The sequence below is a fragment of the Ooceraea biroi genome, chromosome 6 (genome assembly GCF_003672135.1).
Source record: "Ooceraea biroi isolate clonal line C1 chromosome 6, Obir_v5.4, whole genome shotgun sequence".
NCBI classification, from domain to species: domain Eukaryota; kingdom Metazoa; phylum Arthropoda; class Insecta; order Hymenoptera; family Formicidae; genus Ooceraea; species Ooceraea biroi.
The window spans coordinates 16,251,631-16,276,260 of NC_039511.1; the positions used below are offsets into that span (position 1 = coordinate 16,251,631).

A 24,630-nucleotide genomic window follows, 5' to 3' on the forward strand; every position below is an offset into this window, starting at 1 on the left:
AAGTGCAGCACTACAAACATGAATGAAAGACTACAGATTCTGTGAAGTATTTGAAGTATTTTACGTAGGAATTTTAAGGAAGCAAGAAAGCGCATCTACTTTTCACCGTAAATTACTCGAATAATTTCACGTTACGTTTACGAGGTGGTGTCAAAGTGACACGCTGCAAGATCGTGTTCGCGTTCGAGGAACTTTATACCGCATCGTAGCGGCCTCATCGTCTCTCCAACGTACGTTGCTCTCCATATAAGGAGGCACCTCGCGATTCAATATCCGCTCAATTTAAACTTATATTTTCAGCTTAAAAGAATATTCATAAGGCAACCTGGTATCTTCTGCAAACGATTTCGATACTCTTCTTCAAGATTTCGAAGATAATCAGCTTACAGTTTGCTCATCGTGACTCCTATTTCGTTGCTCGAAGCAAGAGTCCGTGTTCTCGTTTTCTCAAGATTATTCCCGCAATAGTTATCTAAATAAACAGTGTGAATCGAAATTTCAACAGTTCGGAGACCATCGTTGAGCAGTTTTAGCTTTCTTGAAATGCTACTAAACTGATGTCTCAGAATTTCAATTCATTATTGGTAAATGCGTATCATGATAAACCAAATTGGATTCTTTCTTTTGCAGTTGGGAATGTGCGTCACTGTATTCTTAAATACGTTATATATATATACGTTATATATAAAACGCAGAAACGCAGATTTCAAGAATTTCTTATAACACTAACAATAACGAAGAGAGTACAGGCTTGTACCGTTCCAAAATAATATTGTTTATCTCTTAAGAAATCGTAAAGGAAGAGAGGTAAAAAGCGAGCAAAGTGTTCGCATTTAAAACGACTCCAATCTAGATCATATATAAAATGCAGAAATCTTCATATATTAAATAAAAAAACAACTGAATCTGTTTACGTCAGAATTAAAACACACACACACACACACATATATATATAAATGCAAAATGCGGACAACAGTTTTGCTCGACAAAACTCCCAACTCGAGGAGCAGCATTGGGAACAGAACATGTATCAGCAAAGAACAGCAGAAAGTTAACGTGGCACGCTGAAGAACCGAAGAACAGGAAAATCACATTTCTGGCGAATCGACTTGCAACAATCCGCTTCACCGGCATCACGAGCACCGGCAGCCGCTGATTGCTCATTGTCAATAGCCCCCGAGGGTGGGGGCGTAACATCGTAACAGGCCTACTTTTGGAGCAACCGCCGTCGTTGTCGGCGGAACAGCCCACGAAGTCGCCGTAGAAGAAGGCGGGTATTTACGGCGGCGTGACCGCCGGTGAAATACACGAAAATAGTATCACAGCCAGGATCGTATCGCTCTCGTGGCCCACGGACGCGGATCTCTGCGCTATTAATAGAGAGAACGGATGAGAGCGGCTAACCGGAGCATCAGGCAGCGGCTGCCCGGAGGTTTGCTGATGTCCAGCCGCGGCATCGCGGACCTCAGAGCGGCTCAGGCTGTCGCGGACACCACATTCCACCGGGACAAGCTCCTCCTGTGCGCGTCTCTCTGCGAAGTGACCCCTCGGCTACCGTTCTCTCACTCTCTTTCTCTCTCCCTTTCTCTCTCACGGCTGGGCTGGCCACCCCCGTCTGCACCGCGTGGCCACCTAACACCCCACGCACACACAGATCAGCCGGAAACACACGCACGTTTACACCCCCGCGCGCGCGCGCTCACGCACGCACTCACACACCCAACCGCACGTTGACACCACCCGAGTGTAAGTTCAATTGAAATTTCTTGCTCATTGTGTTATTAATCTCGCGAGGTTTCTTCCTCTCTTGCGCGCCCTCGGAGGCGCCCGCGGAGGATTCTTCTTCTTCTTCTTGTTACTTCCGGTTCGCTCGCGGTGCAATTGTGCCTCGTGAATTGTGCTGCCCGCGATGTGACTGCTGTGAACGTGAAATCGTGACCAAGTACGATAGTTAACTCGAGAAATCTCGGCGTAATCTCCAGTAATCCTCGTCGTCCTCGATACTGACGAGAATCGGTGGCTGCGAATGCGAGTAGACTGCTGCATAGGCGCTCCAATTATGTAATATATTCTGGGAGTGAAAAGGTGGAAAGAGCTTAGACGCTTTTTTTCAAAATCGCGCGGTACGTTGGAGTGGAATCGTGAAATTTCGATAAAATCTGTGCGACAAGAACGATAGTGTGAAAAATGAAGAAAGATTTCCTCGCGCTTTATTAATATTCGATTTAAGCCGGTACCTGTGGAAGAGAGTACTCTTACAATTAGCAGAGATTGCGTAAAATCTGATTTTTGCCAGAATATTATTCTTCGCGTTCTCCTCCGAGAATAAAGAGTGAGCGTTACTTTCCCATCGGTCGCGAGGACTTTAATGAGTGAAAGCTACGTGCTAGTCGTGTCTACTCATCGCCGGTTTCATCTACTCGTCAGTGGAGAGAGTCGACATCACTAGTAGATCATTTTTGATCCTCGGTGTAAATCGGACGTTGCAACGAACGTGCAAGTGAATCCACGTATAAAAAGTTTATTGATCCAAATTCAGTGTATAGTTAGTGCATTTATGGTATATATATATATATATATATATATATATATATATATATATATAAACACAAGCTTGTGTTTTTAAGACCTTGTTTTGAAAATTTGATTGTGTTTTTTTCTGTATCTTTTAATTTCTAAGAAAGTTTCGGAAGTTTTATTTTACAAAATTATAAAATTTGTAATATTAGACAATATAATTTAAGGAAAAAGGAAAATTGTTAATTACTCTCATTCAAACAATACCATATGATTTTTATTCTCGTAACTGTGTTGAATAAATCAACAATAGCAAATTATACGTAAATTATAATTGTAAAAGTATTAACAACGGAAGTGTTAACTTATAAATTCTACATCCGTCTCTCACTTTCGCTTTTTAGACATCCCTTCCGTCTTTCAGACGTCTCAAGTGTCGCCCAACGATCGTGTAATATTATACAAACGCAGTTTTCGACTCGAGGCGGTATTCTGGCTTTCGCGGATTTTCCGTAAAGCTCACAAGAAACTGCCGCAGAAAAAGAGCGAAACGGAAAGAAGGAGACGAAACGAGTGAAAACGAGGCGAGCGTGTACCTCTAAAATTAGAGCGACGAAGAAGAGAAGGGGACGGGCTCCTTATAGAGCTTGCGACGCTGAGCTTGCGGCCAGGGTTAGCAAACTGGCATTTTCTCTTTCTCCCCTCGAAGTATCGGATTACTTCGGGATCGTCGGTGCGCGCCAACCGGCCCATTCAGCTTCGGCTTTCTTCTTGTTTCCCTTTCCACGCAAGGTTTGCCCGCGCTCAGCATTTTTGTGAACATTCGAACGTGTTTGCTCCGCGGACCCTCCTCGTGCCCGCCCCGCTCCTCCCCTCGCCGTTTTTCTCTCTTTTTTCCAACTTCTTTTTCATTACGTGAGTTGGTGAGTTGGTTGGTGAGACTTTCGATTTTCCGTCTGTCTTTTCCGCCTCTTTCCGCCGTTTCCGCGTCCGTTTCTCTGTTAACTATCGTATTGTTGTAACGCGGGGGGGCAAGTGACGTAAGTGAATGACGTGAATGAAAAATCGATTGTGAGATGTGTGCAATTACGTCTGCGAGCTGATGGTTCAATTGTAAAAGTTATTTCGTAATTTTTAAGTGTGTCAGGGAATGCGACCGACGTTGTACAAACTTTGCTCTGCGCACTTCGTCGTTAATAGATTTTATGGAAAAACGGAATACGAGCATTAATCGAATATTACTTGAGTATTAAAATAAAACGACACGTAACAATTATTTTTATTTCCTGCAAGGATCGTGTAGCGCGCTGCGACTTTTACTGCAAAGTGCAATCTTGTTAACATTTGTCATAAAGGAATGCATAATATTGCTTCATCATGAAAATCTCTTGCTCATCGACTTTACAGAGTTGCTAATAAAAATTTCGTTTTTGTGTTGCAGCACTTTAAATAACCGCCAACATGTCTGACGACGAGGAACAATACTCGTAAGTAAATAAATAATTAAACGATAACTTTTAATTGTTATTCGCGAGCCAATTAATCGCGTAAATTAATATCAGGGCTTGTTGCAGACAAGCGGAATAATTTCTATTTGTTCAGTTTTGATCACATAAATTTACAATAATTCATGTAGAAAGCTGATGTAAAAAATTTGTTTGTATTTATAGCATGGAGAGCTAAATAAATTCAATAAAGTTATATTGGTTCAAAACTCCATGGTATATTAATACATATTAAAAAATACATGCACGATTAAAAATATCTACGTATAATAATTATGTTGGCAAACAAGAGATTTACCGAATCGATTTATGCGATTAATTAATCGCTTATTCTGCAAATTGATGCAAGTCCAGTTTAAGAGTGCTATGAATCTCACTTGTTAAATATGTTAAAATGTCTTAAAATTTTTGAGGATAGACTCGCATAATTTTCAGAATAAACAATTTATAGAATAATGTAATATTTAGTATGATATCGCTGCTCTCCATAATAAATACATGATACCTATGTATACCATATGATAATATAAAATGCGAGAAAAGGATCAAGGTGCGTCAGTGATGATTTTCAGAATCAAGAAACAGATTTTTGCCAAAGCCAACGATAAAGGCGAGACGCGTGGCACATTCGTTGATCGTTATATAAATCGTGAATTCCAAGCAAAGAACATTGCTTCACGTAAGATTGAACAGTGCCCATGATTTGTGATTTCGTCGTGACCCAATGTGCCGTTCTTCATTTTTATTTAACTGTGATGTCTTGATGTTGCCCCCCCCCCCTTTGTGTATTATGTCCCAATTGCACATTTATGTTCGAATCTCATAATAAGTATTTAAAAGGAATTAAAAATATTTTATTTCTCTTTCTCTCTTTTTCTCTTTCAATTATTATTTAATAATTCTTACGTGTTTATAAGTTTTTACTTTTTCTTTCTTTTATTTAGTTTTTGTATATTGTTGTCCTTTAAAATTTTGGAATCAAATACAGTGCCAAATAGTACAAGATTGAAATCCACGAATAGTAAACACGAATTAACTACGGACACAATGACAGAGAATTAATATTCCAATTATTCATGTTTATTACAATAATTTACATTAGTTACAATGACAGCACGTTCGAATTGCAAATTTGTAATTTTCTATATTACAAAGCACAATTCGCATAATAATATATATGACAATTAATTAATGTGAAAGAGAAACGAGAGATTTGAGCAATTTTGAAAACATGAGCCCCCCTAACTTTTAGAAGCACACTCCCCCACACCCCCCTTGAAAACCACTGTTTGTTACACGATTGCCCACACTGTTTTTATTCCAACTAACTAGACTTTTTTCCGTTTTCTCTTTTGCAGCAGCGAGGAGGAAGTCGAAGAAGTGTAAGTGTTCCTTTGATCACATTAAATTTCCTAATGTTATTCCTACTATCATTCTAACGTTTGACTTGTTGCGTCTTTCTATTTCAGGAAGTAAGTTTCAGCGGCTTGTAACGTGCACTATTGCTACTGCGAAGATGCGATATTAGGATTTCGTTTCAATCTCGATTAAAGTCTAACATATTTTCATAAATATCTCTTGCGAGAGGATCAGATTTAGTGCGGACAGATTTGATTTTTCTTTTTTTGCTGAATAGGAAGTTTTGAAACATACACACGTGATGTTTCGATTCGGATTCATTGAGAACGATTTATAGAAATTTTTGAGAAATTACGTGATGCAGATCAGAGCTATTCCTTTTACTTTTCTTTCTTAAAATATCGTTGTACGCAGGCAGCGCTTTTCTCGCAGAACTGGAATCACGTTAATGATGATTTAATCATTTTATTATTATCTCATAAAAGAGGAACATAATTAGCTGGAATACCGAAATAAATCGAGCTTTAGCTCGGCAATTTAAATTTAGCAGACGTATACAATAATAAATGTTTCTATTGAAAATTTGATATCCTTGAATTCAGGAGAAATTAATTAAATCTAATTTAATCAAATTACTGCTGCGCTGAATCGTAATTAACATCAGATTTATTTGTTACGCTCGGAAAAAAGCAACATTCAATTCAAAATAATATTTTGAATTCCGATTTCTTGTGAAAGAATCAGCTGCAGCGTTTGTGATGAGCATAAGTGAAATTAATAGCGAGAAGAGCACAAATAGTCAAGAATAGTCGCTTTCCGAGGTCCCATTTGCGCGCCAGACATCTTTCTGACTGTGATTTATGAATCCGTTTTCTTCTTTTGTTTATTCACTCCCTGTCTCTCTGTCTGTGTGTATCTCCACATACAACACACAAACCAATGAACCAACCAATCAACCAATCAATTAATCAATCAATCAATCAAACCAACCAACCAACCAACCAACCAACCAATCAACCAATCATCACTCGTCATCGATCGGCTAATCGACCCGTGCGGTACGGTACAAAAAATCTCGAAATCAAAGGCAGCCGGAGAAGAAGACCGAGTAAGTTTTGCACATAAACGTGTCTCCTTTTTTTCGGCCAATAATGGTGTACGTTCACGTACTGTCGCCTAAAAGTGTCGTTTATTAGTTTTCCTTTCTATTGTCTAATTAATTGTTGTTTTGTCTTGGTTGTCGATGTAGTCTTTAATTGTTCGTCCGTTCTCTGTTGTACATTCTCTTTACTTTGTTTTCTTCATCTCACACGCGCGTTGTGCCGCCGCAGTCGTATTCATTTCTGCATTTAGATTCTTTTGTAGTCGTTACACTCGCTGGCTCTTTTTTCTTCTCTCTCTCTCTCTCGCTCCTTTTTCTCCCCCGTTTTCCACATTTTTCTTTCTATTCTTTTTTTCTTCCGCCTTTTCTCGCAAACGGACAAAACGCTGTAGTATCCACTTTCCCGCAGATTCTGTAAAGCTACTTATTTTTGTTCTATATGTTTTATTTCATTTCATTCATGGGGGTTGAAGCGATGCTGTGTCTGAATGCTTATGGAAACATTTTTCGTTCAAATTTTTCTTTTTTAATACATTGATATTATGAGTCCAAGTATTTGTATCAAAGCGTTTTTTTTTTAGCAGCAACTGTCTTTTGTGTTATACAAGACTGCATAAAAAATGAATCAATGTTGCTGTATGACAGTTCTCACCCTTCGACTTTAGGGGAGGTGTATTTCGCCACTGGTGTATATATTATATATATATATTTGCTGTCTACTCAACGTCTGTATTGTATCGCTGTTTTGCGTCGATGGTTCAACGAAAACTACATACAACGCTATCGCGCTTTTCTGTGTACAAAACGATACACACACACGCATACTCCTATCTTCGCGTGTGGCACATGACACATGACACACGCTCTGAGACCTGCGAAACACAGACACATTTTTACAAAACACCGAACCATCGATTACCAGTCACAAGTGTACGCATCTCTTATCTGTCCCGCACTTTGTCTCTTCATGTTTATCTTTGTCCTGTCACTATATCTGTCGCCTAATCAGCCTCTGTTCGCATTATGGCAACTGGGCAACGAAACGTTTGGCAAAACGCTACATGCGGGATCCCCCGTAAAAGAAGAGTAACGTGATGAGCCGCTTGAATTGTGAAATTTTCAGCAATACGTATCGATCGCGCTCGCAGCAAGTGCTAAAACCGAAAAACTTCGCGCGTGTATCATTCAATCGATCAATCAATCGTCATTCGCGCATTCGATGTGAAGTTTTAGATTTACATAGAAAAAAAGGAAGGTGCAAATTGGAGACGAGCGATACCGATTATAGTTTGCGCGCAGCTTTGTGCAGTCCTACGTAAGCGACGAACAACCACAGGACCTTATTAATGAATTTGTGCTTTCTTTTTTTTATAGGGGTAGGGCGTCCCAAAAGTAAGTTGAATATATCGAGGTGTTTACACGTCAATAATACGCATTCCCTGTTCTTCGGCCGCTCTCTCACACCCCCACGGGTGGCTGGTTTATTTTCCCGGTGTCGATTAAATTTAATCCTCCTTGAATTTTTCACGAACAGGTTTTCTTAAATTATGGAAGGACGGTTGGAGAGTTGTTGTGTGCCCATGAGACATCATAAATCAGACAACGATACATAAAAAAAGAGGAATTCAGTTTTGCTCGATTTTATGATTGCCCAAATATATCTTCTTTCAAAGAGTAACGAGAAACGTGGAAGATACATGTATTTTTTTATATATCGGTCTCCGATTATAAATTTTGCGGAAACTTGATTTAGTTGTTCGATTTGTATTTTCATTGTACATTTAATACTATATCTCTTTAATGTGTTGCGTATCATCTATTTTATTCAAAGGTAAAATTCTGCCACAGACTGCGGAGGAACGAACAGCAGAGAGAAAAATAAAAAATTGTTTTAAACTAGCTGTACACGTGTGTTGAATCTTTAATCGACAGTAGCATGGATGTTAGCGTAATTCTCAGAATAAGTTAATCAGAGGCCGAGTTAAATTCAAACTGAATTTAATCGACGTCGGTGAAACAGGCCGCCAGACCCTGAAATTTGCATTACGGCAGGAATGAGATCATGGAAAACGCTTGGATTCTGCGAATCTGCCAATTTCTATCTATATCACGTGGAGAATTCTGTTTAGGGATTCGCGAAACAGATAGCGCGATCATTGGCCTGTACTGACGAGGAATAATAGCGCGTTTCCTGAAAACAATATGTCAGCGGTACATCGCGGGCATTCGTATTCTACGGTGGTTGCATAACGCTAATGCGCAACGATATTTGAGCCGTTTGGGAGCCTGCCAGGCGTTTTATAAATATATATATATGCACAATAACGTAACAGACAGTTTATTCCGAGACCGATGTCGGCTTAAAATGTACCACACCCTGACACCAGGGTGATCTTATTGATGACTGGCTGTCTGACAATGTAATATCTGTGACACTGCGACGCATTTATTGCGTTTAAGCTTTTAGCGGGCGCGCAGTTTCCGCCGTCAATATGTAAAATTATGTGATATTATGCAAAGTTACGTATTGTAACGTAAGAAAGAAATTTTAACATTTATATCTTCCGATGTTTATTTGCAATCTGTTGGAATGGAGTTAATTACGCGTGATCGCAGTACCCTCGAATTATCGTTCGCTTCACGGACATCTAAATAAAGATCTAAATCTAAATAAATCTAGAAATGTTCTACCGAAAAGGTCGCGATCGCGTTACCTGTACTTTCGCGTCACGCTGCAGTTCACGGTTTCTCTAGATCTCAATCCTGCCCGTGACGTCCAATCATTCGTTGTCAGTGTTCGAAATCTCCCCGCCCCTTGTTCTCCCCCGTGTTACTCTACATCTCTTTCGCGTGTTTTACGTTTTTCTTGTCTCTGATTAATAACGAATTAACGAGTTGTACATAATCACGTCTTGTTACGAGTTACGCCGAACTGGTGTCACGTCCTCATATCTCAGAACTCGTTATTGTCCGACACCCCATATTAATTATGTTGATTTTGCGCCATAATTGATCGACTCGCAAGCAATAATTGTAATACCACCCATGCCCATGCAGATCCCATTGAGTGAGCGTTTCTTATCTCTTATTCGATGATCTCTTTGTAAATGCGAAGTAAATTGCTTAAAATGCTCGACGAAACGAAAGGAGAATCAGCCTGAATATTCAATAACGATCGAGCGTTCAATTTGTTCGTTCCAGAAAAGAATTACGTCCGAATTCTGATGAGTTCGCACCTCCGACTCGATTTAATAGAAATTTAGTGAGAGTTTTCGAAAAAAAACAATCTTGAGCTCCGTCTCTTTAAATCTACCTCTTCTGACTACTTAAATCCACAATTGGTCCTCATGATTGAGTAACTCATCTAAGACAGTTATGGGATTCCACGCTGCTCTCATTAATGCCTTCTCCTTTGATTCATTGCGGTGCGCACTTTGATTTCTTCTTTCTACACGCTTGCACATTCTTTGCCTTACTGTCTGCCTCTTTCTTTCTTTATTTCTCTCTCTCTCTCTCTCTCTCTTTCTCTCTCACGTTACCTCTAGCTCCTCCTCTCTTTGTCCCACTATATTTCTCTCTGATTTTCTGTTTATTCGTCCATGTATCTGTCTGACTGTTCCGCCCATGTGTTGTCTGTGTGTGTATACGTGCGACGAGCGGCATTGAATAATTTGCATTACGGGAGAGAATGGATGGAGTTGTAATAAAGTAGTGAAGATGGACGTGAGAATCGCGTATGGAGTTCTGGGGGATCTCGCGAGATCTTCCAGAGAGCGAGCTCAACCGCCCTGATTTAAAGAGAGTTACTTTTGTTTTCGCTCCGGCTTTCTTCAGGGAATCTGGCGAGAATCCCGAGTTTATGAAGGTGAGTAGCGATACTTTGAATTATATATTGAGCAGTGCCCAACTCCTTGTGCAACTATGATATATTCATGGTCGTTTTTTGCGTAAAAGTACCAAGTCTTTTATCGTTTGCACTGGGATACATTGGGCTCTGGCATGATTAATTAAAAAAAAATATAGTTGTACGTGTGTGCACGTAACTAATGCGTTGTTGAAACCTCAGAGGCAAGAACAGAAAAGAAGTGACCTCGACGAGCAGCTCAAAGAATATATAGCGGAATGGCGAAAGCAAAGAGTCAAGGAGGAAGAGGAGTTGAAGAGATTAAAGGTATGATCTTCTCTTACTTGTGTTTTCTATACTCTATTTCGTTTTCCTTTTCATTCAGTGCTTTATCTGAAAAATGTACGTTTTATAGGAGAAACAAGCCAAGCGCAAAGTCACTCGCGCGGACGAGGAGAAGAGATTGGCTCAGAAGAAGAAGGAAGAAGAGGAACGTCGCCAACGTGAAATCGGTACGTTTTATCCGCGTTTCCCTATTTTTTCGATTTTCTCAACGAATCAACAGGAACTTACACAATCTTGAATATTTTCAGAGGAGAAGAAACAACGTGACATCGAAGAAAAGAGAAGGTAGGTATCTATTGCTCTATTGTCAAATATTATTGACTTCATTATACAAAGTGTCTCATAATAAGTATGGAAATTTTGGCAGTTTAGAAAAATCATTTTGTCCAAAATGTTGTTTTTATTTCACTTATTTCAATTTAAATTTTTTATTTAAAATAGCTGAATTTTTTAGCCTATATTAAAGGAAAAACTAAACCGGATAAAAAGTAAAACGAACCTCAATGTAAAACCTCGATAGAAGAAAGGCCAATTAAAGCTGGAATGCGATTTATGGCATAAATATTTACATGTATATCAACGATTACTTAGAAAACGATCGCAAAAATGCCAGATTATTTATGTCGTTAATGTGAAAATGGCAAAATGTCACATAACATTTTTTGCGTTATTATTGGCGCTGTGACTTTATCTTTTTATGCCACGTGGCATTTTTTGCAATTGTCAGTGACATAAATAATTCGGTATTCTCGCGATCGTTAGTCAGGCGCAGTCATTTGTAACAAATGTATCTTTACGCATTTCGCATTACCAAGAATCGCGTTCTGTAAATCAGTCTTTCTTTTTATTTATCAAGAAATTGAACAACTCATTAAGAAAAAAGCGAAGAAGATTACAAATAACAGATTATATTTTGTGTGCTATTTTTTCAACGATGAATTAATATTCAGCTTACAATTTCATTATGGTACAAGTAAAATTTCTTATTATTTACGAAAAATTATATACATGATTAATTGGTTTTTAAGAATTTTTTATTCAAAATCAATGTTCATATAAATTGTCACAATTTTGACACAATTATTATAAAATATTTCATATTCCATTTTAGGCGCCTGGAGGAATCAGAAAAGAAGCGACAGGCTATGATGCAAGCAATGAAAGACCAAAGCAAAGCCGCCAAGGGTCCAAACTTCACCATCACCAAGAAGGATGCTCTTTCGGTGGATAGATAGAATATTTTCTTACCGTGTGCAGTAATATGATCAAACTCCCTTTATGTAAATTCTTCCCTTCTTAGGGTAATCTTACATCGGCGCAACTCGAGCGTAATAAGACAAAGGAGCAGCTCGAGGAGGAGAAGAAGATCTCCCTCAGCATCCGCATCAAGCCCTTGGAAATCGATGGTCTGTCTATCGAGAAGCTCCGTACCAAGGCTACCGAATTGTGGGAGGCTATTGTTAAACTGGAAACCGAGAAATACGATCTGGAAGAACGACAGAAGCGTCAGGATTACGATGTGAGCATTTACAATCAATTTTCACCAAACACAGATTATAGCAGTTTTATAACATGGAAGTAGCATGCAATGTAGCGAAAATATACCCTATTTATGTTGTGGTTGTTTATTGTTATGAAGCATAATTGTTACGTACAATATTATGCTTTATAACTATTACATGAGTGGGATGTAACAAATAACGTGTATATTGCTTGTAATATTCTTATTTTATTATCTGTTACATTCCAGCTTTTTTACGACAATATAATACTTGCATAATATTTGCATTGTGTTTGCTGGGAAATTTATTGATATACATTTATATATTTATATCGTTTATAATATTATATACAATATATAAAGATATATTTATCTTTTTATTATCAAGAATTAATATATTATATATATCAAGAATGCATATCATTATATATTTTTATATATAATATAATGAAAAAACAAGAAGAAAAGGAATGCATTGTCTGTTTACGTTTATGAAATAGGGTTGCTCGAACAAGAGTTTAATTATAGTCTGCGTTACTTACTAGCTGTATTGATAAATCGATATTACCTTTTTATCGTAGCTTAAAGAGCTGAAGGAACGTCAAAAGCAACAACTGAGGCACAAAGCCTTGAAGAAGGGTCTGGATCCTGAGGCTTTAACTGGCAAATACCCCGTACGTGAGCTTTATTTTTATGCATAAAAAAATAAGAGCATAAGAGAAAAATAATCTGGCTCCCTTTTTACAGCCGAAAATCCAAGTCGCCTCGAAGTACGAGCGTCGCGTCGATACCAGGTCCTATGACGACAAGAAGAAACTTTTCGAAGGCGTAAGTATAGAACTCGATTACTCTTTAATATACTTTACGAGACTTGTTTTGACGGTCTTCATTCTCAGAATACGATGTCGGATTCACAATTCTGACTTCACTCGCACTCGTGAATCGATCTTTATATATCTATGAAATATACGAAACACTACCACTACCAAACGACACCACCAAGCACGGAAATACGTAGAAATACGAATTCTTGCCCACCGGTAAAACGTGATACACACTAGCGAATATGATAGGAATGAACCCATTTGTAAAATTAGTGACCAGTCAGCATATGTCGATTGAATCACAGGGCTATGACACGCTCTTAGCGGAGATCAGCGAGAAAACGTGGAAACAGAAAACAGAACAGTTTATGAAGCGCACCAAAAGTGAGTTCAACCGTGATCTCTCTGTCACCATATACCATCCCTCCCTCTGCTTGCCTTGTTGATTGCATCCCCAAAGTATCATCGACGATCGTGTCTCTCTAATTTCTCTCTTTGTTCTTCGTTGACTAAACGGTCGAGGTAGCCATCAGTCGAGTTATTGTTGTGTTCGTGTTGTTTCGATGGCGTACATTAATTAAAGGCACGGTGGTATCGTATTTGTACTCACACCGATAGCGACTTTTCTTTTACGTGTACCAGCAGCATGGGAGAGATGCGACCAGCAACCATAGAAAATAATCTCACTCCAATAATGTTACCGACGTCTGCAAATTTGTCACTTCACGTTGTCCCAAAAATGTTACGCCCCCATTGATAGTTAAGGGTAGGTGTTTCGCAAAGTCCTCGTAACTTTATTCGCTTCAGAAGCGAGCGTAATCGGAGATCGTAACCCAATGAAAGACAGTATAGCGAGAATATTTATGTGACATTAATTCTCTTGGACGTACCCCCCTCCCCCACCCTCTAACTTCGCCATGGAGAGATTTTTACGATCCAGGAATATCAGGGAGAAAGCACGGCTTTCCAGGCGAAAGTGCTCGATGTGTGAGAGTAACCCCTAGCATGCCATTCTGTCCGTTGGTGTTTCAGGGTCTGACCGATCAGCAGAAGGAGACCATGGAGAAACTATGGGCTGAACAGAAGCAGCAGTTCATGGGTCGCCAGAAGAGTACGTATACCCGTCAGTTTCGAGGCTTCGAGCCGGCACCGTATCAATTACGGCTTTGGAAGAGTTTCCGGTGTTGCTGCTCGAGGCGCCGAATGTATATGTAGAAGTCCACCTAATAATTATTAAAAAATAATCATACTTATTTGCAAATCGATTTGAAGCTTACTCGGAAAAAGTTCCCAGCAAGTTGAACTTTTATTATAGTTGATATTTTAACGAATTGTGGAAAAATGGTTTTTCCTATCTTATCAAAAACATTTCAAAAACGGTTTTAAGTAGATGTGTAGATACCCGTACAATTTCCTTCTGATTTACTTTTGTGAGATTCTAGTCGAGAGCATTAGTGCCAATTTGACGTTCCCTCTTGATTGCGCAAAATTAATCCGTCACTCTTTCCACGTGGATGACAGCGAAGTTACCTAAGTGGTTCGGCGAGCGACCGGGCAAGAAGCCTGGTGATCCCGAGTCGCCGGAAGGCGAGGAGGACGTGAAGGCCGTTGCTGACGAGGATCTCGAGGAGCCGCAATTCGACGAGGAAGAGGAGGAAGAAGGTGGCGAGAAGGAGGAAGGCGAGGAGGAGGAAGAGGAGGAAGAGGAGGAGGAGGAGGAAGAAGAGGAAGAAGAGGAGGAGGAGGAAGAGGAGGAGGAGGAAGAGGAGGAATAAAGCGTCTGGTCGCTCTGACGTGCGCACAGATTAACATTAAAGAAGCATGTTTCAAAAAATTGTCAAAAAATAATCATTGCGCAGTCTCGTTTACGTTTTTCGGAATCGTCGAGCGTAGTCGGGGTGGCGACGGTGGAAGTGCCTACACATCGTGACGTCATCCACGTCCAGTTTCAATTGTACCGGAAGCAAACCTCGTTACCATCAAGATCCCTCCGCCGAGATGCGAACGTGGGAGTTTGGATGATGCGGGCGGGACAACGGATACCACTTCCCCAGTAGACCATTCTACTACCGTTACCATCATTGTCATCTCTACCACTACGACTCTATTACTATTATCTACTACTGCTACTCCTATTGTAATTGTTACTATTGCTACTACTACTACTTCTATTACTATTACTATTATTATTATACTGTACAAATGCAGGTACACAAATTATTAAAATAAAGCGGTTTATCATATAAAAACCCGTGTCACATGTGGAAGCTTTACCCGCGCGTGCATAACGTGTATGTACAGTCTGCAGTTCGCGTATCTTGTGAAAAAGAAAGGATGTAACACAGTAAAGGTATCTACTCAGATAGAAACAGTGATAATATTCAGCATAAAAGCCAGCATACATTTTCTCCCGTTATTTTTGTCTACCTCTTAGGCAGGCTTTAGGATATTCGATCTTGAAGCGAAGTTTGAAGCAGAACATCCTCTGTGTACATTGTGCCATACACGTTTTCCGATAGTCTTATCGCATAAGATTGGTGTGCTGCCCTTGGCTATACGGAAACGCCGGTTGGTTCGCGGCTGCTTGGTCGTCAAGACAAGATATGGTAATTTTTCACAAACGTCACGATAAGTACGATGACGATGTAGCGTTTCGTTGTGTCGATCAACTCCTGCTGAACAAATCTAACAAGAAAAAACATTTCCGTAAATTGAATACCCATTGCGAGCCTACTCTTAGCATTTCGCCATGCTTAGATAAGCCGAGTAATTCCCGATTATCGATATCGGAAATGACAGTTGTGCAAACACGCAAAGATTAGTAGTTTTGTTATTTTTATTATAATGTTTTTCCAAAGTTTGCTTTACAGTATCCGCTAAATAGCGGTTCTCATATAGAATAGTGACCGTTGGATCGGGTAGATCTCGCAATAAATGCGAGAACGGCACCTCGGAAATAGCGGTGGTGGGCAAAGGAGCCAGAGTGCGATGCCAGAAAAAAATTACTGCACCGGAAATAGATTTTCGTCGGAGTACTTGCTGCGCGAAGTACAAGATCGTGTCTGCGAGTCGGTAGAAACGGATGCAAGACGATCCGACGCGATTAGTATTGCAGGCAGGTCCGCAGATGAGAACAATGGCACGGAGGCACGAGAGCGGAACGAGGCGGAACGACGTGATTAGCGACAGAGTTGATCCGCCGATCGCGTTAATTGCGACTGATTGCTCATTTCTTCGATAGTAAGTCTATTAGCAGCTAGGTAGCAGAATTAAACAACAATTAAGATAATTATTAACTCGCTGAGCAGCAGTAATAATTAGTTTCATCTGAGTTTAATTAAAAAAAAGAAATACACGGCAAGTATTTCTGATTGCGAGACTGTTTTCTGCAAAAAGTAACAATTTGTATTTTCAAAAGAATGAAATTGCAGGAAGGTCCTCGAATGAAGATTATAAAATGCAAAATGAAGGATAACGTTCGCAACGATGAACGTTTCGCGAATGCCGCAAAGCGTTCTTTCTTTCCTCGAGCTGCCCAACTTCGGACAACTCGTTCTGAAGTTCAATCCCAGTTTAGATTCATCGCCCACGAGGAGCACCGATGCACGCTGCCACGATTGCTCAGGTGAATCCGCAAGAGCCTTGCGGAAGTCTCAGCAGTCGCTCGAGCCCATCACTAGCTAGCCGACGTATCGCTACTTCCCTCCCCGGCTTCGACGTTGTCCTCTTCTTTTGTCTCACCGTCCGTGGTGTCGTCTTTCTCTCTCTTTCCTCCAACCGTTACGTTGGTCGCCGAGTCTCTCTAGCCTCGTCTCCGTCGCAACTATTTATAATGGTAAAGCCGCCAAGAGTCCTCCTCGGGATCTCGCGTGTTCCCTTCACCGCGAGTTCGGTCCTCCTACGTCCACAGAACGGTTCCCTTTGAGAGTACGAAGCATCGTGAACGCAGTGTCGCCGTGCGAGCACTCTGCTCCGGAGCTGCCTTTCGATATTCGATACCGCGTAACCTTGGGTCTGATCGCTTCGCTCTGCGCCGCGTACAGCAGCGAGCGGTAACATTATTTCAACATATTAACTATAAGTCAACGAAAATCGCGCCGTGCGAAGTAGCGACGTAAGTACCAGTTGACAGTGCTGCCGCGACTGTCCCGTTCGCTGATCAAGCCGATCAAAGTGGCCAGGTGGACAACGTGGACTGAACGTTCTATCGGAAATCCCACGCGTTCTGACTGAGGATTCATTAACACTGATACTGGTACTACGAACTGTCCATCAGTCATCTGAGGAGTTCAACTGCAACTGTTCCTGCCTTCACCCAAAGTTTACCTGACGCGATCGTACTGGATGAATCGGAAATGGATGATGAGTGAATAATTGGGAACTCGATATTGTTTCGATATCGAGCCATCATCGACCGTCATTTCGATGGATTGTATCAATTATACAAGTGAGTTGAACCAGTGTCCGTTCAGTGACTCGGTCTTGATCGCTCAAGAAGGTCGAGGGAGCTAAATGCGACGTCGCAGTCATCACGATCATGACCCAAGCTCATTGCAATTCGCATCGGCAAATTAATCGTCATCGAGTGCCGACGTGAAGGTCATTAACGGCGCCGAGTGTTCGCGCAATTGCAAATTGGCGACCGGTGGCGGAGCGCGTGACTTCTTCTTCCGGGCAGACGATCGAACAGAGTGCCAGCAGGTCACCGATTGTCGCGTGTGCCGGCGACGTTTTGCGACATGCAAATGTTTGTAACTAACGGTCGCGTATTCGCGAGAGCGTACCGCTTGTTGCGACGTTGAGTGCCGGAAGTGGTGGTGTTCGCGCGGTCGCGTTACGCGATCCTTCCTCTGGAACGGCGACTGTAATGATTGCGAAGGCAGGAAAAGGTGGAACGTCGGCGTGCTGACGTACGTACGGTACGGCCCGCCGGCGAAAGAGCCACTCTCAATGAGGTAAGCGACAATCGACCTCCTTCCGCTGATAATAAGAGAGGGATCGATATACCTCGATCGGTTCACGTTCGAGGCAACGCGAAAAGAAATTGTGCCACACGAAAGAGTTGAGTGTACAGGAACAGATGTAATCAATGCCAAATTTATTATGTACTTATATTTGTTGGTTTTTTCTCTGAAATTCTTTGCAATAAAACTGGAATGTGTCACGTCAAATATTTGTTAAAATAAATATTCTTTCATTTAATTAGGTAAATACGCTTATAGCTCTGCGATGAGTTAATATACTGTTGTCAGGATGAATGCGGTGTTTCAGTTATTTCGATTAAAGAAACAGAATATATGACAAACAGAAGAATATATATTTAACGTAACTCTACATATTGGGATCACTAATCAATCGATATCGTCTGCACATATTCATTATATATAACATTGGGGAGCAAGACTGACGTATCCAGCATTTAACAGGGTTAATTAAATTCGGTACAACGTACTGAGACAAGCAGCTTCATTCTCAAACAATATTAAAACAATCCGATTAAGCGCATCTTTTTCAAAGCACATTTACACGTGTGACGTGTGTTTCTCTTGCTGTCATTTGTCATCGCACGCAACCGCTGTGCACGGTTTAACATGCGCATACGGATCAGCAGTAATGCTATTATACGGCATTAAGGAAAATAGAATTGTGACTTTGCGAGTCTTCAGAAGCCACAGTAAGTTCGACGATGCCCCGAGCCGCCTCGCGTAAATCAGTCATGGCAGATCGGATGATGGAATCGCGGGAAATGCCACTGACGCCCTTCTATCGTATCCGCATATCGCTCCGCAGGCAGGAAGTACGTCGACAAAGATCTCCTGCTGATTGTTCCTCTAATTTCCGGGCTTTTGTAATCGATCCGTGTAAGCTTGAAATTCGCTGAAGATATGTCGGAGGAGGAGAACAAGCAGAACGCGATGGAACACGAGGACAACGACGCGATGGAAGAAGGGTGAGAGGAGCGAGTACTTGATGACGTAGCTTATTTTTCACAGTTTTCATAGCACTCATCTCTTTTGGCGCATAAATATTCCTCGGTAAATATTAACGTTGCATCAAAAACGAATGGTGGAAATCGTAGTCCGCTGCCTCTTGTAGTTCTTCATCAACGATTCTTCGTCAAGATCCGTTTGAAACAGCTTCTACAGTTAGAGATCATCTTCAGCAGATTGTTGCCTTTGTCTTGAAGTTGGCGGGCCGTATTTCTGTCTCATAGCTTCAGCTCTCTGTCTCCTTGCACGTTTCTTCTTAAACTGAGCGAGCATGCTCTTTGAGTAAGAGGAAAGTAAGAGGAGTAGCGTTGAAAGTGCAACGTTGGTAGTGCGGTTGAAGAGAACGAACGTTCTCGATTTAAAGATCGAGTCTCCGTGTTCCAGAATACACGTCGTCGAAGCGAACCTGCGCGAACGAGACACACGAAAAACCGGTTGTTTGTTCGTGTATCGTGTTGATACAGCATCGTTCATTAACGCGGCTTCGGGCAAACACGACCTCTCTTTAAACCTCGTGGAAACGCGAAAGCATTCGGTGTGTTTGCTGACGAGGCTTAATCGCGAGAACGAGTGTTGACAGCAATTTTTAATTTTAATTGTCAAACAAAACACACCGGTCTCGATTGCCGAATCGATTGCGATTAATTGAGTAAACTGGCGGGAGTGTGGGCCGAGTGGCCGATGTTCGTGAACGAGACTGTAGTTCATGCTCCGGCTGTCATCATCGTGGAAGAACGAACATGGCAAATGCACGAGACAGGAACGAAAACGGAGTATATAAGTTACCTTACGGATTTAGTTGTTTCAGATGCGCGTTTTGCATAGTGAACGAGGTTTGAGTGTATATTGTTCTTGGTACACGTGTCTGTTTGTTGGAAAATATCGTGCCATAAAATATGATAACAATCAATTTTTCGTATAAATCAGAATCCATTAACGAAATCATCTACAATTTCGATTGCAAAATTTTTTTACGGCCTCGTTTGTGTTTCTCGAGTTAATTTGAATTTTATTTTTCACATCGACTTTTAAATCGATTTTTTTAATTCGCCGCGTTGTTATAAAAAAGCAGACAGCGGCGGTCCTTTCTTTTTACTGTGCGAGGAGCTCTGCAGTCACGTTCGGATCAAGACCGGATGTCTTCGCGAAATGTCAGGGATTTTTTGATCGTTTCGAGTGTTATTCAAATCTACAACAAGATAGTTGACAAAAGAAACCGGATTTTTAACAAATTTCGAAAATCGGAATATTTCCTGAGTAGTTATACAATAGCTGCCTTGTTCTTTCTGAGAACCATGCATTAAAGTTATTAAGAAGACCTTGTATTCAACGCGTGACACAAAAGCTCTGTTTTGTTTTGTGATAATATACTTGAAACCTACTTTAAGCCTCAGTGCCGTGTCAAATTGATAGTATTCAGTTTTTTTCCTGTCGCTCTCATTTGAAATCCTCGAATGAGACGGCAATGTAACACGATATAATTAAAAATTAATATCCTACACGCTATTCGAGCGATCGATGCGTATGTGATTCGCTGAGAACCGGGAATAATGGGAGTGACATCAATCGCGGCAACAGGATGTAAAACCACGCGAGTAACTATACATCAATGAGAGACATTTGCCGCAAAAGTCGTAAGCAGGTATTACGTGGAGATGACATAATTCACGGTTGCGAAAGATTAGCGGGAACGGGAGTGCAGCGGTGGCAATCGCGCCGCAATTGTTTGTGCATTTTTCTTCCCGATATCAGTTGTACGTCGAGGTACTTCGAAGAACCGGCCGAACATGAACGCCAATTGTAAGTCATGGCTGAAAAGCTTCGATTGTTGCTTGAAACCGACGTCTGCGACCGAAGACTTGATCCTGATGAAAGTGACGTCGCTAAGAGTCACGTGAGTGAGTTTTCGATCTATTTGAATTCACATTATTGGAATATTAACTCTGTAATTAAGTTTAAGATAGTTGCTGTCGTGTCGCGACAAATACTGTTTATGCAATTGTACGATGCCTCTGCGATCAATTTGTAATTTAGAAATTACGCGTTTTTTATTATTGTAAATATCTATTGTATTATATATTCTTCTACAAATATTTATGTTCTTGTTATAAAACTTCAAGTCTTCTTTCACTAACTAAAGCTTATTAGCGGATATTAAGTTTGTAATAAATGCAGACACAAAGCGAACTTCTCTTCAAACTTGAAGTTCTTGAAGATTTTTCTTTCAAACTTTTACTCCATTTAAAACTTTAATTTAAGAGCTTCAGCATTATCAAGATAATGCCTGACGAATGAAAGTTTGAAACGAAAAGATTCGACTAATTTATAATTTAATTTCGTAATATCAAGCTATTACATTAAATTTATCTTGAAAATTTTTGCAACATTTATTACGTGCTCATATTAAATAGAAAAAATTATATCGATACTTTTATGTTTTTTAAAAAAGAATATACTGTAGTTCATTATTATGCTCACAATAAAAAAAGTTTTGTTTGATCATTGAATGTGAATCTTATTAACTGGATTACTGCTCTCCATCTGTTTGAATATAGAAAACAGAAGAGAATATAACTACTTATGTCGGAATATTTTATATAAAAATTCTCCTAATCATGCATCATATTACATGGATATATAGTTTATATTACAGTATTATTCAAAAAGGATACGACAAGTTTGATTTAAACTGGAAGCTTGAATTCTTGTATCTTCGGCCTTGAACTTTAACATTCGAAGATCCGACATTCTCCTCTAAATCTATTTCCATATCTGCTACGATATTCTTAATTCATCTTTAATTTACGCCATTAAGACTATCTACTACAATTAGTGCAATCACAAAATCACATGATGCATAAGAGAATAACAGCCAAGGAAACACATTTCGAAGAGTGTGTAGTTTGTGTGTGGATGTAGATACGCAACGTGCAAACGCGCATGTGTGCTCTGAAGGTTCAACTGCTCCTTTAAACTCCTTTAAACTGAGTTGTCGATTTCTATCGAGTCGGGTCAATTTTCTGAAATCTGAAAAGTTTGAAAAATCAAATCTCGCAGTGTCGGGGATGAACAGAGAAGGTGGAAAATTGTAGACACGTTATGCTCTTCATGCTATAATCTCGCACACCACAATCTGGGCGTTTCTCGTGTGCATTGTAGGTTGCTCAAGTTGGCCCCGACGCTAGGACAGCGGGTGCATTTCGCGGAAGGCACGAACTTACGATGCCGCGAAGATCCTATACCGTCCGATTCGCAAGAAAGGTCAGCAATTCACTACGGACTTGAAAAGCATTTGTTCTTATTTTTTTTACAAATAATGTTTGGGAGTCGACTACTTGTAGAAAGAAACACGAATTCACCACGACCGCTCGGCGGCATGATATACAATTTTTAAAGCGTTGAAATATTCGGAGTGCATCCGTTCAAATAAAAAGAAAAAAAAGAATATATATGAATAAATAAATACGTAAATAATTGATCATGTATCAACACAGAAATCCCAGATACGTTGTACCAAAAATATCGCCAGCAAGTTTCTTTTCGTTACAATCTCCTGAATGATTCTCGCAAGCGATTGTAACATTTACAATCTTGGGATCTAATTCCGGGATTCCACGTTATCAAAAATGCATGAACACGCTCGCGTCCCTCGACAATTACCGTAGCACGTCCCTCATTTTTTTACCGTGTGAACCTCGCGATTCCCGGCCGTACGCTGATGTTATCGCGCGCATGGTCACGGCATGTTCTCTGCGAGAGGTGATCCGATTGGAGGGCGCATGTCTGAGGCGACGGGGGTGCACGGGGCAGACGGAGCGAGGGAGACGTGGAGGCACACGTACAATCCCCGCGCGCTCTCACCCCTTTCGGCATCGGTCATCGACGAGCCCTGGCCGTCAGTCCGACCGGCAATCTCGCCACGCCGCGTCGCGTCGCGTCGCGTCGTATCGCACAACGGACAGGGTCGTCAGGGTCGTTCTTGCGTCTCTCCCGAGTCACAGAGCCTGCGCCAGGGACCTCGAGATTCGTGAGCGCGAGGAAACTTCCGGGAAGCGAGGGATCTGGGAAAACGTAGACGGGGGTGAGTTCGTTTCTCGCGCGATGCGTAGGTGCTTCGCAGGGCCTCGACGCGCCCTTAGTTGAAGGATACCGCGTTCGCGAGAGGGACGGATCGCGCCGGTGGTAGTGAAGAGATTGAGAGCGGTGCGCGCGCGTGAGATGAAACGTGTTCCGTCGTCGTTGATCATACGTGCGGATGGACCGACGTGGCGGAAGTCGTTCGTCTGATCGTGCCTCGTTGCTGAATGTTCGTTCCAGAGAGCGCCGGATTCACCTATTACCTAACACCCGGAAGAAAGCACGTCCCGCAGTTGGCGATCCATCATGCCACATCCGCACTACGCTTCTGCCACGAAACGATTGTCCCCGCCCTAACAGGCTCCGAGAGATCCCTGCTTTCGTCGCCGGAAATCGTGACGTGCCGACAATCGCTGGTAGCTTCAGCAGTGTGATGACATCGTAACCGATGGATCTTGAAGACTCTGGCGCGATCCAAGTGTCTCGCGAGGGTTGACGTGAGGATCAATCGATCTCTGGTTTCCGTCAGCGTAGTTCCAACGTCGTCTCAGGTCGCGTCCCCGCAGCTGTGCTCACGATTTTCTATTGGCGAGTATCGAACGAACGTTGTCACGCGTCACCGAGTAAATAAATTCCGGTGCTGCAAAACTCGATCGATGGTGCCAGTCACTCAAGAGGAGAGCCTCGCTGTGAGGGCGGTACTAAAGAGAGAGCGAGAGGAAGAGGGAAAGTGACTGAGCGTGAACCGCCGAGGGTGGATGCGAGGCAGAAACGCAAAAAAAGAACAAACGGTGGGACAAGAAGTACCACGTAACACATGGCTAAGTTTGTTGGTGCTCGCCAGACCCTTCGTTACACTTGGCGCGCTGGTCAACGCACTCGACATTTCAAATGTGAACTCAATGAAATGCTAAGTTAATTACGACAGGAAGTAAACGACAGGAGCGATCTGGAACTTCGTTACGGACACACATTGTGATTTCGAAACAGTCCCGGGGAGAGAAAACGAAAGAGCACAAGCTCCGACAGCAACATCGACTGGCAACGAATCAAAATCGACGGTAGCCATACATTTCTACAAAATTCGTAGCTTAGAGTCGCACGTATGAACGTATTCTAAAATCGCTCTCAAATACACAGGTCTTTGTGCGGCTTTGTCAAGGAAATTACGAAAACAAACTCTAGGTGTACTTTTTTCTTTCCGATATCAACGAATATTCCTTGTAATCTTACGACGCCGTCTTTTTACGGTAAACCGACGATTGAAGTCCGTGCGAACAATTTCAGAAGACTTTCAAGGGCCCCAGAGTTTTGTGTAAAATTGGCGGCGAAGCTATTTAGGATGGGCTGCAAATCGGCAGCTAAGTCCGATCTGGAAGTAGAGACGACGTCGTCGTCGTCTTCTCCGAACTATAAGAGAGCGATCGAGCCGTCGGCCGAACGGAAGACTATCCAAGAAGAGGAGTCCGATCTCGAGGACGAAGAGGACGAAGAAGACACCGCGGCCGCTCGAGTCTCGTCTGGGAAATCGTTTCCATTAAGTGCGAACAGCAGAACGTTCGAGAG

General features: G+C 41.4%; 2 protein-coding genes across 12 annotated transcripts; both read left to right on the top strand.

Annotated features, from left to right (window-relative positions):
• The first annotated feature begins 1,453 nt into the window (after window positions 1-1,453).
• Window positions 1,454-15,058, top strand: LOC105284544 (troponin T, skeletal muscle). Of its 11 annotated transcripts, none has more exons than XM_020033346.2 (15): window positions 1,454-1,746; window positions 3,959-4,004; window positions 5,381-5,408; window positions 6,469-6,489; window positions 7,858-7,875; window positions 10,318-10,348; window positions 10,550-10,654; window positions 10,743-10,839; window positions 10,921-10,957; window positions 11,784-11,895; window positions 11,973-12,191; window positions 12,755-12,847; window positions 12,921-13,001; window positions 14,030-14,108; window positions 14,519-15,058. In XM_020033346.2, the coding sequence occupies exons 6-15, from the start codon at window positions 10,343-10,345 to the stop codon at window positions 14,770-14,772; spliced, it is 1,083 nt and encodes a 360-aa protein (XP_019888905.1). In that variant the 5' UTR covers window positions 1,454-1,746; window positions 3,959-4,004; window positions 5,381-5,408; window positions 6,469-6,489; window positions 7,858-7,875; window positions 10,318-10,342; the 3' UTR covers window positions 14,773-15,058. The 11 variants fall into 11 exon arrangements, with proteins under 11 accessions (XP_019888905.1, XP_011346466.1, XP_011346464.1 ...); XM_011348161.2 differs by lacking the exon at window positions 1,454-1,746 and adding an exon at window positions 3,422-3,440; XM_011348164.3 differs by lacking the exon at window positions 7,858-7,875.
• A 5,697-nt stretch (window positions 15,059-20,755) lies between these two features.
• LOC105284542 lies at window positions 20,756-23,846 on the top strand. The gene is made up of 2 exons (XM_011348153.3): window positions 20,756-20,881; window positions 22,147-23,846. The coding sequence occupies exons 1-2, from the start codon at window positions 20,775-20,777 to the stop codon at window positions 22,379-22,381; spliced, it is 342 nt and encodes a 113-aa protein (XP_011346455.1). The 5' UTR covers window positions 20,756-20,774; the 3' UTR covers window positions 22,382-23,846.
• Window positions 23,847-24,630: the final 784 nt, after the last annotated feature.

Excerpts from the sequence above, each read along its gene's own strand:
- LOC105284544 (XM_026970512.1), top strand. The coding sequence starts at position 10,220 with ATGGAGTTCTGGGGGATCTCGCGAGATCTTCCAGAGAGCGAGCTCAAC. Across the intron at positions 10,840-10,920 it reads ACGTCGCCAACGTGAAATCG|AGGAGAAGAAACAACGTGAC; the intron begins GTACGTTTTATC and ends GAATATTTTCAG. Across the intron at positions 13,002-14,029 it reads AGAAGAAACTTTTCGAAGGC|GGTCTGACCGATCAGCAGAA; the intron begins GTAAGTATAGAA and ends TTGGTGTTTCAG.
- LOC105284542 (XM_011348153.3), top strand. The coding sequence starts at position 20,775 with ATGAACGCCAATTGTAAGTCATGGCTGAAAAGCTTCGATTGTTGCTTG. Across the intron at positions 20,882-22,146 it reads GTGACGTCGCTAAGAGTCAC|GTTGCTCAAGTTGGCCCCGA; the intron begins GTGAGTGAGTTT and ends TGTGCATTGTAG.